Genomic DNA, 19305 nt, shown 5'->3' on the forward strand with positions numbered 1-19305 from the left:
CACCAGGTAAAAAAAGAGGGAAGAAAGCCTAAAAATGTAAAACTAATGCAGCCATCACATCTAATGATTGTTAAGCTGCAATATATTACATTTTTGTTTTTTTTTTTGTTTAAAATCATTGTGTATATCCATTTCTGGAGTGTGGTCATTAAAAAAACATGCATCAAATTGAATCTTATCTGTTTCCTTTTGTGTTCCACTTTAGTTAAAGTCAATAAAATATATTAACTCGTAATATCTGCAATATCACTTCATATTTAAAGTTTCAATATCATATTACAGGGTGGCCACTTTTTTAAGGGTAAAGTAGAACAAAACTTTTTTTTTTTTTTCATTTTGGATTGAGTAAAGGAGGCTTATAACCCATCAGGTTTATTGCCATGTGTCCTATTGGGGAGATTTCTCTTCACTTCCTGTCCCATAGCCAAAATTGGAAGTGAGAGGAACTCCGTCCAAAAAAAGGGATTACTTGTTGTCACTAAAACGAGTGTCCTCGTTGGAAGATTTCCCCTCTATTACTGTTTTGGGGACAACTCAAAATTTGGCATTTTCTTTACTTTCACTTTGTGCAATAACAATAAACATGACAAAAAAAGAGGATGGATCTCCCTAATGGGGACACGGACAGCAGAAAAAATGGGCAGGTGTTCTAATCCCTCTTGGCCCAGTCCAAATCCAAGGAAAAGTTTTGCCTCTAATCATATTTTAAAAGTGAACTCCAAGCAAACAGCTAAATAGACAGAGGAAATACATGTATGAGAGCAACTTTATCTGCCATATGATTTGTATTTCTGTCCATCCAGTCCTGAGATTTACAAACGTCTGCTCCACAGTACAGACCTCTCTTGTGTGTGTGTGTGTGTGTGTGTGTGTGTGTGTTTGTGTGTGGGGGGGGGGGGGGGGGGTTGTCCTCCTTACTGCTTTCCTGCTGCATTTTCAGCTACAGCTACTGTCCACCCCTTCCTGTGATTGGACGGTAAAGACAGAAGAAGCACACTGATTAGCTCATCTTTTCGCTATGCTGTCTCCTCCTCCTAATAATACACACACCCACCCACAAAGATTGAACTGGATGGACTGGTGTTTTTATTCAGCCTTACCTACTATATCCTCCTATCAGCACCATTCTCTCACTGCAGAGCACCTGATTGGCATGTTAAAGTTGTCCATCATATGTAATAGCCATTTATCCACTGTTACCCTTTGTGCCATAAAACTCTATATTTAACTATGCTAAACAAAATTATTACTACTGTTTGTCCTGTATATTACAGATGATCCTCTGAGGCAGTGCCATGTTAATGAAGGGCTGGGTGCCACCTATTTCTGCCTAGGTAATCTGGAGGAAGCCATTCATTACTACAAGGAAGCCCTGACCCTGTCTGGAGGTGTAAAGGTATTTGATGTATTTCTGCTTGAATGATATCAAATATTACTGGTGAAACTGCCATGTTCGATAGGATAGTTTAGTTTATTAATTTATGCATTGGAAAAGATGATGATGTATACCTCAGGGGAGGAACTTGTTTTGTCCTGGGACTTAAAGGATAGCTAAACCAAAGAACAAAAATGCTACTCCCATAGGAGCCGCTGGTGAATAGGGGTTCCCCCACCATGCACAGCCAGGCATGCCAAATTTCCTCAGCACACAAGAGCCAGGAAACAGTCCATCAACGTTACTTTGTTTTTGTTTATTAGGGGTATTAAACTTGGATGGGTATTATGGGACTCCCACTTGACTTTAACAACAGTTCTTCAGGGACAATTATCCTATATACAACTATATACACTCCTCATCTTCCTCCAGCACACCACTTGCAGAACTCTCAGGCCCAGCTGGAACACTGTTTAGGTGGGATCTGACAAGCCAGATCCAGTAAAGTCCTTTACAGGCAGGGACCGTGGGCCCCTTTGGTGTGTAGAAAAGTCCTAGTGTCTAGCTACCTTCCTGTGGCTACTGATCCCAGCACACCTCTGCAGGCTGTCACGTACCTGAAAGGAGACTGAATTGACGAGGTCGGCCTCTCTTATATCTCTCGCCCAGGCCCCACTGAGGATGAGACAGAGGGAGCCAAGGGACAGGAGGGACATGAGTGCTTGTGGGTGTTGATTGCAGAACCTGCAACAGGGAATGCAACTCAGAGGAAGCTGTGGAACCAGAGAAGCAGGAACAGCAGTTATGTTCAGAAGACTGGTCCAGACTAAAGGGGCACTCCGCTTATGCTGATGGTTCTGGGTAGGCAGCTTGTCAGGATTCCGGAAGCTGGAACATACAGCAATGTATGGGGCTGGTGCAGCAGATAGCCAGGCAAGCACTCGAGTAGCTCTGAGAGCCAGGATTAGAGGCAGGAACAGAGTCTCATGAATAGCCGGGGTTATCAACAGGTGGGCAGCGAGGTACCAAGTCATGTGCAGAGCCAAAGTTGGGAACGGAGCCGGGTCAAGGGTAACAGAAAGGCAGAAGTGGAATCCAAGGTCAAGTCCAGAACACGCCAGGTCAGCAACGGGGGAAGCATACTGCCAGCTATTCCATTGGAAGATTAAAAAAAATTGTTAACAATGTTTTGTGTCATGTGCGAGATATAGGAAAAGCCAAAGAGGTCCTGAGGAAGCGGTATTCCAGCAAAGCGCATTGACCTCACCTTTCATGCATCTGGGACACATTGAGTGGCAAGCTCTAGGAAGGTTCTCTAGATCATTGTGTTTGAACACACACATGTAACATGTGACAAACAGGCGGGTTGTTTTTATGGAAACAATGTCTTTGTGCATTTATCTTTTGCACAATGTCTTTTTGTGTGTTATCTTTTTGATACTAAAATAAAATTAGATTTTTTTTTTTTATAAAATATATGTGTTATTACTTCTGGAAGTATATGCAAAGTCCCACCTTATCTTTATTTTCGATTTTTTAACTGCAAATAGGGAAGATACCTCCTTAAAGCAGACTTCCACGGAGTTCCACCCCCCCCTCCAAAAATTAAAAGTCAGCAGCTACACATACTAGCTGCTGACTTTTAATATTAGGACACTTACCTGTCCTGGAGTCTAGCAATGTCAGCACCGCAGCCGAAGCTTTCCATCGGCTGTCGGGTACTGCCGCCGCCATTGCCGGTAAGGGAACCCAGCAGTGAAGCCTTGCAGCTTCACGGTCGGGTCCCTACTGCGCATGCATGAAGTGCGCTGCGCATTCCTATTGGCTCGGCGGCAGGGGATGGGGGAGGGGACCAAACATCCAAGGGATGGCGTCGCGGCGCCGTATCCCGGAAGTGGGGAAAGGTACCTGTCAAAAACAGGTACCCGTTCCCCCCTCCCCCCTGAAAGGTGCCAAATGTGGCACCGGAGGGGGGGAGAAAACAAATGAGCGGAAGTTCCACTTTTGGGTGGAACTCCGCTTTAAGTAGCAATCAAACAAATATGAAATCACTAGTTCACGTGTTTATACAGAAAAAACTATGTACATACCTAGCACTCTACACTACATGGTGCTACATATATATTTCAGCTTAAAGTTTTAGAAGTGCTGGCTGTCTTAGATTTCTTTTTTTTTTTCAAGCTAAAAACATCATCAGCAACTAGAGATAGATTCTGTTGACCATGGCTGGAATGCAGTGTCCTTGTCACTTCCTGTGAGCTGTGCAGAAGTATATCTTCCTATCTAGCTATCTTCTGTAATCTACCAATTGCCCTGACCCCCATATAATGGAAATGAAGAGATCCAGACTAGGGATGATCGAACTTTTCAAAAGTTCGGTTCGACCAGAACACCCGAACTTCCCGAAAGTTCGGCCCGGATTTCAGAACCCCATTTAAATCAATGGGACCCGAACTTCGGTAATCAAAAAACACAATTTTGAAGCCCTAAAACCTAATAAATGCCCCTAAAAAGTGCCTAGGGTTCTGGGTCATGCCTCAGGGACTATTAATCACACAAAAAAAGTTGTCATTTTTGATAGAGAGCCAATTATTGAAAAAATTATTGAAAAAAAAAAGAGATTTCTTTGGATTTAGTGTTTGGGGGGTCTAAAAGGTGTACCTGTGAAGTTTCAGCTCTGTAGCATGTGCAGAACCAGAAAAAAAAAGTTTGTTTGTATTAGAATTGCAATAGAACAGGATAGTGGCTCCGTTATTTTCACACCTTGCCGGTTTTGTAGCAGGTGTTTTTTTGGGCATTTTTTGGGGGTCTTTGGAGGCAGGCAAAACATCAGAACTTCTGTGTAGGGGTATATATACACACACACACATATATAGGTGTGAAAGTAGCAGAACACTATGCTTGCGCTAATGAAATAATTAACACCCCTATGGCTTCTCTCCTTTCACACCTATATGTGTGTATGTGTATAAATAAATATAAGTGTGTGTGTATATATACCCCTATACAGAATTTCAGATGTTTTGCCTGCCTCCAAAGACCCCCAAAAAATGCCCAAAAAACGCCTGCGCCAAAAAAAAAAACGCCCAGGTGTGTGGTTGCAGGCGTTTTTTGGGGCATTTTTTGGGGGTCTTTGGAGGCAGGCATAGCATCTGAACTTCTGTATAGGGGTATATATACACACATATATATTCAGTTATCTGTGAAAGGCTGAATTAGGAGCTGCAGCTTTTCCATGTCTCCAAACATCACCTATTTCTGATTCTCCCTTCTACCTACTCGTTATAGCGCAGGGGCCTTTTCCTTACTTATTCTCGGCTAGTTTTGTATGAGGGTGGCTAAAATATCTGATACCTATGTTCAAGACTGAAGGAAGCGGTATACTAATGGAAGCCCACAAGCACGGTGTGGGTCGTGGTTCCGTTACAATAACCATGGCTGCCTTCATTGATACAGTGGAGGAGTGACATAACCATCCAGGGACATGAAGTGGGTTATTTGCAGGATTTCCAGGTAAAAAAATAAAGCAAAAGAAAACAAGTGCTGCCACCACACCAAAGACTAGTAAGATGCAATACAGTGGGTACGGAAAGTATTCAGACCCCCTTAAATTTTTCACTCTTTGTTATATTGCAGTCATTTGCTAAAATCATTTAAGTTCATTCTTCTTCCTCATGAATGTACACATAGCACCCCATGCTGACAGAAAAACACAGAATTGTTGACATTGTTGCAGATTTATTAAAAAAGAAAAACTGAAATATCACATGGTCCTAAGTATTCAGACCCTTTGCTGTGACACTCATATATTTAACCTGGGTGCTTTCCATTTCTTCTGATCATCATTGAGATGGTTCTACACCTTCATTTGAGTCCAGCTGTGTTTGATTATACTGATTGGACTTGATTAGGAAAGCCAAAAACACCTGTCTATATAAGACCTTCCAGATCACAATGCATGTCAGAGCAAATGAGAATCATGAGGTCAAAGGAACTGCCTGAAGAGCTCAGAGACAGAATTGTGGCAAGGCACAGATCTGGCCAAGGTTACAAAAAGATTTCTGCTGCACTTAAGGTTCCTAAGAGCACAGTGGCCTCCATAATCCTCAAATGGAAGACGTTTGGGATGACCAGAACCCTTCCTAGAGCTGGCCGTCCGGCCAAACTGAGCTATCGGGGGAGAAGAGCCTTGGTGAGAGAGGTAAAGAAGAACCCAAAGATCACTGTGGCTGAGCTCCAGAGATGCAGTCAGGAGATGGGAGAAAGTTGTAGAAAGTCAACCATCACTGCAGCCCTCCACCAGTCGGGGCTTTATGGCAGAGTGGCCCGACGGAAGCCTCTCCTCAGTGTAAGACACATGAAAGCCTGCATGGAGTTTGCTAAAAAAACACCTGAAGGACTCCAAGATGGTGAGAAATAAGATTCTCTGGTCTGATGAGACCAAAATAGAACTTTTTGGCCTTAATTCTAAGCGGTATGTGTGGAGAAAACCAGGCACTGCTCATCACTAGTGTTGAGCGAACACGGACTGTATTATTCGTGTTCGTACCGAATAATTGGATTTTTTGTACCCGAACACGGACACGGACACTTTACTGTATGTTCGGGTAAAAATCCGTGTTCGGTCGTTTTATTTCCGGGTTTTGCATGCTTTGGCGCTCTTTTCATGGCGGGCTTTCAACAGCCAATCAACAATCGTTTAACTGGTGTGCCTTAAGCCATCCCAGCCATGCCTGCAAATGTCTCAGTAGCTGTGATTGGCCGTCTGAAGCATGTGACCAAGTCTTTATAAGTTCCAGGCAGCCGCAGCGTCTTCATTCTGCTGCTTAGATCAGGGACAGAGCACACATCAACGTGCTGGCTGCTGATTAGGGAAAGACAGGCAGGAAAAAAACATTTGTGTCCGGATAGAATTGAGGGACAGGTCGGAGTGTTTAGGCAGGGCGAGTTGTAGGCATTTTAGGGATAGAGTCTGCTGAATTATAGGGTCAGTGTCTTCTACAAAGTACAATCGATATTGCTGTGTGGGGGGTGGGGTGACTCTGCACTCAATCCTGATCTACGATCTCTTCTCAATCCTGTTAGGGAGAGGCTGCTGCTGCTGAATTTTAGGGAAACTGTGTTCTACAAACTACAATCGATATTGCTGTGTGGTGTGGGATAGGAGATAGGCAGGTGTCAGTGATCCACATCCATTTTTCTGTGTGTGAGCTGCAGTGAACACAATCTTTTTGGGGTGCAGTGAACAAAATCCTTTTTGGGGTGCAGTGAACAACATCCTTTTTGGGGTGCAGTGAACAAAATCCTTTTTGGGGTGCAGTGAACACAATCTTTTTGGGGTGCAGTGAACAAAATCCTTTGTGGGGTGCAGTGAACACAATCTTTGTGGGGTACAGTGAACAGAATCTTTGTGGGGTGCAGTAAACACAATCTTTGGGGGGTACAGTGAACACAATCTTTTTGGGTGCAGTGAACAAAATCCTTTGTGGGGTGCAGTGAACACAATCTTTGGGGGGTAAAGTGAACACAATCTTTTTGGGGTGCAGTGAACAAAATCCTTTGTGGGGTGCAGTGAACACAATCTTTGTGGGGTGCAGTGAACACAATCTTTTTGGGGTGCAGTGAACAAAATCCTTTTTGGGGTGCAGTGAACAACATCCTTTTTGGGGTGCAGTGAACACAATCTTTTTGGGGTGCAGTGAACAAAATCCTTTGTGGGGTGCAGTGAACACAATCTTTGTGGGGTACAGGGAACAGAATCTTTGTGGGGTGCAGTGAACACAATCTTTGGGGGGTACAGTGAACACAATCTTTTTGGGGTGCAGTGAACAAAATCCTTTTAGGGTGCAGTGAACACAATCTTTGTGGGGTGCAGTGAACAAAATCCTTTTTGAGGTGCAGTGAACACAATCTTTGTGGGGTGCAGTGAACACAATCTTTGTGGGGTACAGTGAACACAATCTCATACTTCTGAACATTTGAGGGTGCTGCCTGTTCCATACTCCTCCTCCTACTGCTCAACCATCCTTTTAGGGGTACAAACAATAGTAATTGGGGCCTAGTGTGGTGGTGTACGTGTGAGATACATACACTTTCTTTTTGATCATATTTTCTATTCCGCTATTCAATTAAATCCTTTGGGGATCAATTAAATTGGGTGATAGTCTGTGTCGGTACGTGTGAGATCCACCTTTCCAAGTTTTTGGGGTTCATCTCATACTTCTGAAGATTTGAGGGTGCTGCCTGTTCCATACTCCTCCTCCTACTGCTCAACCATCCTTTTAGGGGTACAAACAATAGTAATTGGGGCCTAGTGTGGTGGTGTACGTGTGAGATACATACACTTTCTTTTTGATCATATTTTCTATTCCGCTATTCAATTAAAACCTTTGGGGATCAATTAAATTGCGTGATAGTCTGTGTCGGTACGTGTGAGATCCACCTTTCCAAGTTTTTGGGGTTCATCTCATACTTCTGAAGATTTGAGGGTGCTGCCTGTTCCATACTCCTCCTCCTACTGCTCAACCATCCTTTTAGGGGTACAAACAATAGTAATTGGGGCCTAGTGTGGTGGTGTACGTGTGAGATACATACACTTTCTTTTTGATCATATTTTCTATTCCGCTATTCAATTAAAACCTTTGGGGATCAATTAAATTGCGTGATAGTCTGTGTCGGTACGTGTGAGATCCACCTTTCCAAGTTTTTGGGGTTCATCTCATACTTCTGAAGATTTGAGGGTGCTGCCTGTTCCATACTCCTCCTCCTACTGCTCAACCATCCTTTTAGGGGTACAAACAATAGTAATTGGGGCCTAGTGTGGTGGTGTACGTGTGAGATACATACACTTTCTTTTTGATCATATTTTCTATTCCGCTATTCAATTAAAACCTTTGGGGATCAATTAAATTGCGTGATAGTCTGTGTCGGTACGTGTGAGATCCACCTTTCCAAGTTTTTGGGGTTCATCTCATACTTCTGAAGATTTGAGGGTGCTGCCTGTTCCATACTCCTCCTCCTACTGCTCAACCATCCTTTTAGGGGTACAAACAATAGTAATTGGGGCCTAGTGTGGTTTTGTACGTGCGAGATACATACACTTTTTTGGATCATATTTCCTATTCCGCTATTCAATAAAAACCTTTCTAGGGCAAGATCTTAAATTACAGAAATATGAGGAGACCGTCAAATAAGGGCCATGGCCTGGGTCGTGGTGCTGCTGGTAGAGCTCCTGTTGCAAGGAGAGGACGTGGTCGATCTGTGCCAGCTACACGCACAAGTGAAACACCTTCCTCAAGTGTGAGTAGGCGACAGAACCTGCATCAGTATTTGGTAGGGCATCATACGCCCCTAGAAGTGATGAGGCCAGAACAAGTGGAGGCGATAGTAGATTGGTTTGCTGCTGACAGTGCCTCCAGTTCCTTTACATTGTCTCCCACCCAGTCTACTGCAGAAAGGTCACAGTTGGCACCTGCAGCCGATGTCCAACCGTCTTTCACCTCACCCCCTTGCAAATCAGGCAAGCAGTCTGAGCCCCAAGCCATACAGCAGTCTCTTCTTCTTTTTGATGACTCTGTCAGCAGGGTTTCCCAGGGCCATCCACCTAGCCCTGCCCCAGAAGTGGAAGAGATTGAGTGCAGCGATGCCCAGCCACTTATTTCTCAAGATGAGTACATGCAAGGATCATCGCAGCACGTCTCCGATGATGACGAAACGCAGGTGCCAACTGCTGCGGCGTTCAGCATTGTGGAGACCGACAAGGAGGGCAGGGGTGAAGACTGGGTGGAAGATGATGTGGAGGACGATGAGGTCCTCGACCCCACATGGAATGAATGTCATGCAGGTGACCTGAGTAGTTTGGAGGAAGAGGCGGTGGTCGCACAGAGCCACCAGCACAGCAGAAGAGGGAGCAGGGTGCAGAAGCGGAGCGGCCGTGCCCTAGACACTACGCCCGCTACTGCCCAACGCAGCAAGGGAACGAGCGCACCAAAGTCAGCTCAAAGGAGTTCTCTAGCGTGGAAGTTCTTTAGAAAATGTGCTGATGACAGGACACGAGTGGTTTGCACCCTGTGCAATCAGAGCTTGAAGCGAGGCATAAACCTTCTCAACCTGAGCACAACCTGCATGATCAGGCATCTAAGTGAAAAGCACGAGCTGCAGTGGAGTACACACCTTCAAAACCAAGAAACGTCTCTGGCTCATCCTGCTTCCTCTTCTGCTGCAGTCTCGGCCGCTCCAGCCACATCTGTAGTGATACCGGCACCTGCCACCCCGCAAACAGACGATCTGTCAGCAACACCACCACCTGGGTCACCAACAACCATCTCCACAATGTCCCGTGGAAGCGTTCAGCTTTCCATCTCCCAAACACTTGAGAGGAAGTACCCCCCTACCCACCCGCGATCCCTGGCCCTGAATGCCAGCATTTCAAAATTATTGGCCTTTGAAATGCTGTCATTCCGTCTGGTGGAGACGCACAGTTTTAAAAACCTTATGTCGGTGGCTGTCCCACAGTACGTCGTGCCCAGCCGCCACTACTTTTCCAGGCAAGCCATCCCTTCCCTGCACAACCAAGTGGGGGAAAAAATCAGGTGTGCACTGCGCAACGCCATCTGTGCCAAGGTCCACCTAACTACCGATACGTGGACCAGTAAGCACGGTCAGGGGCGTTATATCTCCCTAACGGCACACTGGGTAAATGCAGTGGCGGATGGGCCTGAGGCGGATAGCAATTTGGCGCATGTCCTTCCACCACCGAGGATTGCAGGGCGCTTCAGTTTGCCTCTTGTTCCTAACTCCTCCTACTCCGCTTCCTCATCCTCTACCGCCTCCTCATCCGGACAGCGTAACACCTTCACCACCAACTTCAGCACGGCCAGGGGTAAACGACAGCAGGCAGTTTTACAACTTGCCTGTTTGGGGGACAAACCACACACCGCGCAGGAGTTGTGGAGGAGCATGGAACAGCAGACAAATGAGTGGTTGCTGCCAGCGAGCCTCAAGCCCGGCCTGGTGGTGTGCGATAACGGGCGAAATCTCATAGCAGCTCTGGGCCTAGCCGGTTTGACGCACATCCCTTGCCTGGCGCATGTGCTGAATTTGGTGGTGCAGAGGTTCCTTAAAAACTACCCCGATATGTCAGAGCTGCTGCAGAAAGTGCGGGCCGTTTGTGCGCACTTTCGGCGTTCTCACCCTGCTGCTGCTCGCCTGGCAGTGCTGCAGCGTAACTTCGGCCTTCCCGCTCACCGCCTCATATGTGACGTGCCCACAAGGTGGAACTCCACCTTGCACATGCTGGAAAGACTGTGCGAGCAGCAGCAGGCCATAGTGGAGTTTCAGCTGCAGCACCACTTCACCACCAATAACTGGGCCTCCATGCGAGACCTGTGTGCCTTTTTGCGCTGTTTTGAGTACTCCACCAACATGGCCAGTGGCAATGACGCCGTTCTCAGCTTAACTATCCCACTTCTATGCCTCCTTGAAAAAACAATTCGGGCGATGATGGAAGAGGATGTGGCACAGGATGAGGAGGAGGATGAAGAGGTAACATTTCCAAGGCTTTCAGGGCAGTCATTCGCAAGGGGCTCCGAGGGTGGGTTCCTGCACACACAAACGCCAGGGACACAATTGTCCAGCAGGGGCACAGTTCTGGAGGATGAGGAGGATGAGGAGGAGGAGGAGCTGGAGGAGGAGATGGAACCATGTTCACAGCAGGGTGGCACCCAGGCCAGCTCATGGCCATCACTGGTGCGTGGCTGGGGGGATACAGAGGACACGGACGATACACCTCCCACAGAGGACAGCCTTTCGTTGCCTCTGGGCAGCCTGGCACACATGAGCGATTACATGCTGCAGTGTCTCCACAACGACCGCCGAGTTGCCCACATTCTAACTTGTGCTGATTACTGGGTGGCCACGCTGCTGGATCCCCGTTACAAGGACAACGTACCGTCCTTAATTCACTCACTGGAGCGCGATCGCAAGATGCGCGAGTACAAGCGCACGCTGGTAGACGCCATGCTGCTGGCATTCCCATCTGACAGCGGGGCCGCAGTGGAAGCACAAGGCAGAGGAGGAGGAGGAGGAGGTCGCCAACGCAACCAGGGCACCGCCAGCACCTCAGAAGGCAGGGTTAGCATGGCCGAAATGTGGAAAAGCTTTGTCAGCACGCCACAACAAACAGCAGCACCAGCAGCTCAGATGGAACGTCTTAGCAGGAGGCAGCATTTTACCAACATGGTGGATCAGTATGTGTGCACACGCCTACATGTAGTGAATGAGGGGTCTGCCCCCTTCAACTTCTGGGTCTCCAAATTGGGCACATGGCCTGAGCTTGCCCTTTACGCCTTGGAGGTGCTGGCGTGCCCTGCAGCCAGTGTATTATCTGAACGGGTATTTAGCACGGCTGGGGGCGTTATAACAGACAAGCGCAGCCGCCTGTCCAGAGACAATGTGGACAAGCTCACGTTCATTAAAATGAACCAGGCATGGATCCCATGGGACTTTTCCGTACCTTATGCAGAATAGCAATGGATACCGACCTTACCCACCCATTGTTCCATTTTTGCTCTTTCTCACTCTTTTGGGGTGTACCCTCATTTAAAATTTGTGAAAAGCAGCAGTGTTGGCTACCTCGTCCTCCTCCTCAGGGCCAGATTAACGTAGGGGCTATTGGAGCTGCAGCTCCAGGCCCCTACCTTTTATATAGGCCCCGGGTTGGCCATATTCACTGTTACCGCTCTTCTGTCACTTGTAAACACAGAAGTCTGGCTTCTATGCTCGCTTCCCCAGGCAGCACCCTCAGAACCTCCCCACACAGCGCGAAGGCCGGACAAGGAAGGACAGTTGCCGATGCATGGATGTGTTTATGGGCTTCAGAGACAGCATCCCATGTTGAATTAGGCATGCATGGCTGCACCCTTCCTCCTCTGGGTGCATGGCAAGGCACGGCCCTTAAGGCCCTTCAAAATCCTCAGCACCAAGCCCATGATGCTCTTAATCCGGCCCTGGTCCTCCTCCACCGCTGCTTCCACCTACACCGCCCATAGGTGTGCGCAGCCTATTGCATTAAGGTGTGCACCCCAAAGTTGAAATACACATGCATGTGTTTGCCAGCAGGGAGAGTAATGTATCGGGGCCATGTACCTGTAGGCAAAGAGAAATAGAGCAGAGCAGGTCCGAGGGAGATCTTTCCCATCTCCTCACTGGCAATGCTATGTGCCCTAGGTGATTAGGGTGTGCCCAGGCACACCCGGCACACCCTGTGCGCATGCCTATGTCACCGCCCCATCCACCACCACCTCAACCTCCCTCCTACTCCATATGGGCCTCGTCCTTCAGAGATGAAGAAGAACATTGTTTTATTTTTCTGTTTTTTTTTGTTGTTTTAAGTTATTTCCCTATCCACATTTGTTTGCAGAGCACTTGCCATGCTCTTAATTACGTTTTGCTGCCATTTGCAGCACTCTAGCCCTTTCCTTTGGTGTTTTAGAGCCATTTTAGTGCCTTAAAGTTCGGGTCCCCATTGACTTCAATGGGGTTCGGTGTCCGGGAAAAGTTCGGTAAAAGTCCGGGACACGGACCCGGACTCTTTTTTTAAAGTTCGGCCGAACCCGTCGAACACGGACATCTAGGTGTCCGCTCAACCCTACTCATCACCTGTCCAATACAGTCCCAACAGTGAAGCATGGTGGTGGCAGCATCATGCTGTGGGGGTGTTTTTCAGCTGCAGGGACAGGACGACTGGTTGCAATCGAGGGAAAGATGAATGCGGCCAAGTACAGGGATATCCTGGACAAAAACCTTCTCCAGAGTGCTCTGGACCTCAGACTGGGCCGAAGGTTTACCTTCCAACAAGACAATGACCCTAAGCACACAGCTAAAATAACGAAGGAGTGGCTTCACAACAACTCCGTGACTGCTCTTGAATGGCCCAGCCAGAGCCCTGACTTAAACCCAATTGAGCATCTCTGGAGAGACCTAAAAATGGCTGTCCACCAACGTTTACCATCCAACCTGACAGAACTGGAGAGGATCTGCAAGGCGGAATGGCAGAGGATCCCCAAATCCAGGTGTGAAAGACTTGTTGCATCTTTCCCAAAAAGACTCCTGGCTGTATTAGATCAAAAGGGGGCTTCTACTAAATACTGAGCAAAGGGTCTGAATACTTAGGACCATGTGATATTTCAGTTTTTCTTTTTTAATAAATCTGCAACAATGTCAACAATTCTGTGTTTTTCTGTCAGTGTGGGGTGCTATGTGTACATTCATGAGGAAGAAGAATGAACTTAAATGATTTTAGCAAATGGCTGCAATATAACAAAGAGTGAAAAATTTAAGGGGGTCTGAATACTTTCCGTACCCACTGTATAAAACATATCTGGTTTTGGGTTTATGTACGCTTTCTGTGTTGTCTACAGTAAGTAGCGCCTGAAAGAGTAGCCCAGTCAGCAGAGTCCACAATATAAAAATCACCATATACCAGCTGAAATTTCAGACATACCTTTACACATTAATTTTTCTGTATAAAAAGTCAATATGTGCAGTGTAACAACCATATACCATACACGCATACAATATTACCGTGTGGTTACCACAAACCGATTGTGCCACACATATAAACCAAACAGTGAATCATCTGAATATCACAGAAGTAGTAAACCATCAAAAATACAGTATGATTGATGAAAAAATTGTGCACAATTTAAAAACAAAAAGTCCTTTTAAAGGTAAAAAGGTGTCTATAAAGTGAAAAAGAGGTGTAGATAAGGTTGACTGACGAACTCTGCCACCAAATACCAACACTTAGCATACGCCTCTTACCAGATATCGTGGATTACAAATTATAATGGTCATATAGGTATGTGCTGACCCAGCATCAGTAGTGGGCAATGGCTGCTCGGCGGCAGCTCCAAATAGATCAGGGATAAAAAAAATTAACAAGCATACTAAAGCACATATGGATGTAATTTACTTTTTATTTAGATTAGAAAGAAGTACCTTAAAACACTTGTAAACAAGCAAGGACGTATAAGATTCCGTGAGATTGGACTGTTCTGACGACATCACGCATGCTAAACTGTAACTCATGGCTTTTTCGCTGCATGAAAAATAAGCATATTTATGTTGTTTCATGTTTTTTAATCTAAGCACAGCTTAAATCATTATAATGCATTTATAAAATTGTATGTTTATATATAATTAGAAAGGAATTGCAGTGATTATTATTCTTGCTGTGATGTTTCATTACAAATGAAAGGGAGCGCTGATTACTTAAAATGATGACAAATATGGTCTCCTGATGATTTGGCTTGCTGTTCAGTGTTCTGGACATTGCAATCTTATGATGTTTCTAACAATAGATGGACTGCAGAGAAAACACTTTACGGTAGCTATTCAATTTTTAATTTCTTTTAAGGTCTATACTCTATATTGGTCAATAAAGTAAGGTGGTTGCTATAAATAGGCTTGCACACTTTTATTTTTTTATTTAATTATATTTTAATGTATTGTCACTTGCACTAGGATAAGAATCACACACACTATTTATTATACACATTGATTGTGGGTTAGAGAATATTTTATGCAGAATGCATAGGGACACATGTTTATTTTTTAATAATTGAAATATTATTTGGTTCTTACTGGTTGCCCACTTCTAGTAGTACTGTGCCTTGTAATTATTAGATGTAATATAGACTGATCAGACAGAACTTTGTGACCACCCACCCAATATTGTAAATAGGTCCCCCTTTTTCCAACAAAACAACCCTGACCTATAGAGTCATGGACTCAGTAGACTTCTCAAGCTATGCTGTGGTATCTAGCACCAAGCTGTCACTAACAGATCCTTTGAGTCACCGCATCTAGTGTGAACCCAGGCTAAGAGGTAACAGTTAATTTTAGGGCACATTTAAAATATATTACTGAATTTTTGGGTAAAATATAAAAGATTAGTTTGTGTCAAGTAATTAAATACCCAACATGTCAAACCTTAAAATTACACATGCCCAAAAATAGCAACACATTTCAGTACCCTATATTTTCCATAGGCAATGCTTTAAAAGATCATACAGGTCATCAGTTCAGAGTTAACCATAAATAATGATCCCAGAATTATTGCTCTCATTCCAGGGTGCAGGGTGATATGTTGCACGTGTAGTGCAATCAATGTTTTTGTGCACAGGCACCCCCAATATGTGTTTAGTTTCATATGGGTGTGTATGTGGGTATAGGGGGCTCAACATTTTTTGACGGGGATGTCAAGTGCTTGGGTGCAACTTTAATGTTTTACACTTCCTACTTTTTTTTAAACTAAACTGAAAAAGTCTTTTATATAAAAAAGACCCCAAATTGTGGTATATTTAGTACTGTCTGGGTAAATGCAGTGCAGTGTTAAAGAAATCATATATACAATTTAAATGCAGGACACATTATTCACAATGTGTAGAGAGACAGTGACCAAACCAAAGCATGCTTTTATGATAAATCATGTACAAAAATAGTCTTTTTTGGCAAACATGCAGGCTGGCATAGTGGCATTTACTTTGTCAGCAGTCGAGGCCCTGGTGTCTGTGGCTGCAGAGACACATTTCACGACAAGGGGTCTCCTCTAGCTCCTCCCCCTTCATGGTCAGCTGACGCCTAATATCCTACCCCGTGGCTGAATGGGAGGTCAGACGGCCGCAGAGCTGGCCGCGGTAAAGCCGGATGAGTGTTGCCGGTCCAAGGAGCAGGTCAGCTGCCTTGGGAGTGAGACTCAGCCACAAGGACATGCAGCCCTCTCCAAGCCCTCCGCGGAGAGGCGGGGAGCGGCGCTGGCCCAAGCAGCTGCCTAGAGAGTTGGAACCTAGAATGACATAGGATCCAGTGGCCCTGGCCCACCAGGCAGATGTCTGTTGTGCTTTATGGCCAGTCTGGGACTTCTAGTGCCATCTCCTCTCACACTTACCCTGCCATCCACATGATGTGAAAGAAAATTGATTCATCAGACTAGACCACTTTTTTCCATTGCTCTGTGGTACAGTTCTGATCTTCACTTTCTCATGTATGCATTTTTGGCAGTGGACAGGGGTCAACATGGGCACCCTGACTAGTCTGTGGCTATGCAGTCCCATATGCAAGAAAATTCAGGCTTCAAAATTGCTACCTCATTCATGTGATTAGTAATGCCACTTTTAACAAGCACAATAGCTTTTGTTGAAAACATAGTGTTAGATAATGCAATGTCTCCACTGTATGTGTTTTATTTAAAAAAAAATGCTGTTGTATACTATATTAAAAATGGGTTAAATTACACAGCACAAGCACTTTGCTGTATTCGTGCTTTAAAGGAACAGGATCCATTTTTTTAGGATAACAAACGCTTTAAGGGCCACAATTTGAAAACTTCCTATATCCTGGCCTGCTTCCTTTTCTGGTGTGTCAAGTTCCCTTGTTCCCCGGGTTAGACCTCCACCTTTCCTTTTTTAGATGTTTATATGTTTTTTAAACAGGCTGATCCACACATTATCAATTTCATCTACTTATGATAATATGAACATTTTTTCACAAAATACATTGAGAAACCTCCTCCGAGATATTTCTATAAAGCCCTAATATATTTCCTAATATATTTGTTTAGAAAAAAAAATGAACAAAAAAAAAACCTATTTCTTCAGGCTACTTTTCTTTTTCTATGTGTATCTAAAGTATCCTCCTCATTTTTGAAGAGATGGATGAATAGATGAATGGATGTATAGATGGATGGATGGATGGATGGATAAATGGATGGAAGAAAGGATGGATATATAGGCAGATGGATAGATGTATATGTGAATAAATCTTAACTAAATTGAAAACTAAGTAAACAGATGTTATGATATTTATGGCATTGTAATGGTATGGTATGGCATGGTATGGCATGGTATGGTATGGTAAAAGGCATTTAGACTACTCTGTGTACCCAATATGTATGTCAAACCCATTCCTTCCATAGAAAGACAATATGGTCACTTGTCTACTTTAGCTTTATTAAATAACAGTTCAGAGATGTGCAGTGACCCTCAACAGCCAATCACATACTCGCTTTGAGCACTTTAGCCTAGTGACCCTAATTAAATATTGTTTCTAGCTGGCTGCACATCATTGGTCATTGCACATTATTTATTGCTCCTTGTACAGTTTTAAAAAACATAGTCATACGTTTTGTATTACATTGAAAAACTATCTAGAAATTGTGAATTGTTCACTGCTGTATACATATTTTTATCCAGTTAAAGGAGATTTTGTGGCATTTTCCACTTTGCCTAATATATTTAGTAAAAGATAACATACAACTTGAAATGAAGATTAACCAAAATGAGACCATACGACAATCCTAATACTTGTAAAATATACACTATAAATATTTCATCAAGATAGTACATTCCATTTAAACACTGATAGGATTATTTTAAAAACATGATTATCAGCTATAAGACAGTATTCTTCATATCCAAGCATGGCTGACAATAGATTCATAGACTTCAGCTCCTTATCTGGGTGATAACAGGCCTGCTGTGGTGGGAATTATTTTATACAGCAAACAATCCCCATTGTCATTGCAGATTAATCATATTTAATAGGATTGCCATGAATTAAAAGCATCAGTGTGTACATACTGTTTGGTTTACTGTCAGAAGATGTGCCTAATCAAACCGACGGGTAGCGGCAAATTGAAGAAAATCACAGCGGTGCCACTTTACTTGGCCACTTGGAGACAAGAAGCTAACTATGCAGTAATTATCATCTCTTTGGCAAATGTAACTCTGAGATTTACTGGGATTTCTCAGCAGAGGATTCCTCACAAGGGCATAAATAATAGAAACCCTGCAAGACTTGCTCTCATTGCAATATAAAGGAATCACTGCAGGGCAGGACTAGACTGAAGGGGCACCTGCCTTGCCAATAACCTCTGGCTACTTTAGCACTTGAGTGCTGTGATTGTTCCTATCCTTAGTAAAGTGATAGCAGGGACAGTGGGAAGAGTTGAGGGAAGTAAAGGACACTACATTGTATATCTCCTCTTCCATATCTGAGTTTTTTGCTTTTTTGCTGACCCTGAGGAAAAAGTTTTTAAATACAACTCTGGCTCCATCTTAAAATCACATAACCTTTCTCCATTGTGTTTTTTTAATACACCTCTACTCACCTGAAAATTGTCCTCCAAACAGTGCTCACATGACCTCTGAACTCATCCCAGTTTGGCATCCAGTGATCATAGTAATGTGGCATAAACATGCAAAAATACAAACATGTTATAGTAGTGGCATGTGAGTGCTCTCAATGTTGGCAGACTGACTGATGGCTTCAACTGGTTCTTCCATTTGCTGGTGCAGGTAGATGGCTGGTGCATCCACGGAGTCAAGTCAGACAACAGGGACAGCTAATGATGGCTGGTACTCAACAGGAATTGTGAGATGGCCAAAAGGAGCCTGGTGGATGTGAGCAGGTGAACAAAAACAGGCACTAAGCTGGCAGGTGGGTGATCAGCAGGCACTTGACTGGTGGATTGATGGGCAGCTGGTACGAAACTGGCAGGCCTAAGATAGCTGGTCTGCGACACAAGCAGGAGACAGGAGAGAAGTCAGGTTCAGGCCAGAGTAAACAGCAGTGGGACAAGTCAGGAACAAGAGGATGGCAGAGATGGATTCCCAAGATGAGTCAGGTCAGTGCAGGCAGAGTTCGGGGTAGTCAGAGGCAGGCAAGGTCAGCAACGGGTGATCAAACACAAGAACGGGTCTCAGGTAGCACAGAAAATGCCCTAGACCAGGCAACAAGAAACCAGTTCAGCAGCTCTGTTTAAAAAGTCTGTTTGGAACAAGCATTAGTGACAGGTGTGCATGCACGCACAGGCATGCTCACATACTTAATACTGCACACACATGCACAGTCATTTACCGGCCCATATG

At 44.7% G+C, this 19305-nt stretch overlaps 1 protein-coding gene across 2 annotated transcripts in view; it reads left to right on the forward strand.

Moving 5' to 3' along the window:
* LOC309555194 (tetratricopeptide repeat protein 24-like) overlaps positions 1–19305 on the forward strand; it is a gene marked incomplete at its 3' end in the record, with an annotated part of 114990 nt that overhangs the window by 73741 nt on the left and 21944 nt on the right. For both annotated transcript variants that reach the window (XM_082257051.1, XM_082257050.1), the window contains exon 5: positions 1275–1396. In XM_082257051.1, the coding sequence (XP_082113177.1) occupies positions 1275–1396 (122 nt within the window). The remainder of the gene's footprint in view (positions 1–1274; positions 1397–19305) is intronic.

Source organism: Pelophylax lessonae, assembly GCF_965119305.1.
Source record: "Pelophylax lessonae genome assembly, chromosome: 4".
In the NCBI taxonomy this organism is placed as follows: Eukaryota; Metazoa; Chordata; class Amphibia; order Anura; family Ranidae; genus Pelophylax; species Pelophylax lessonae.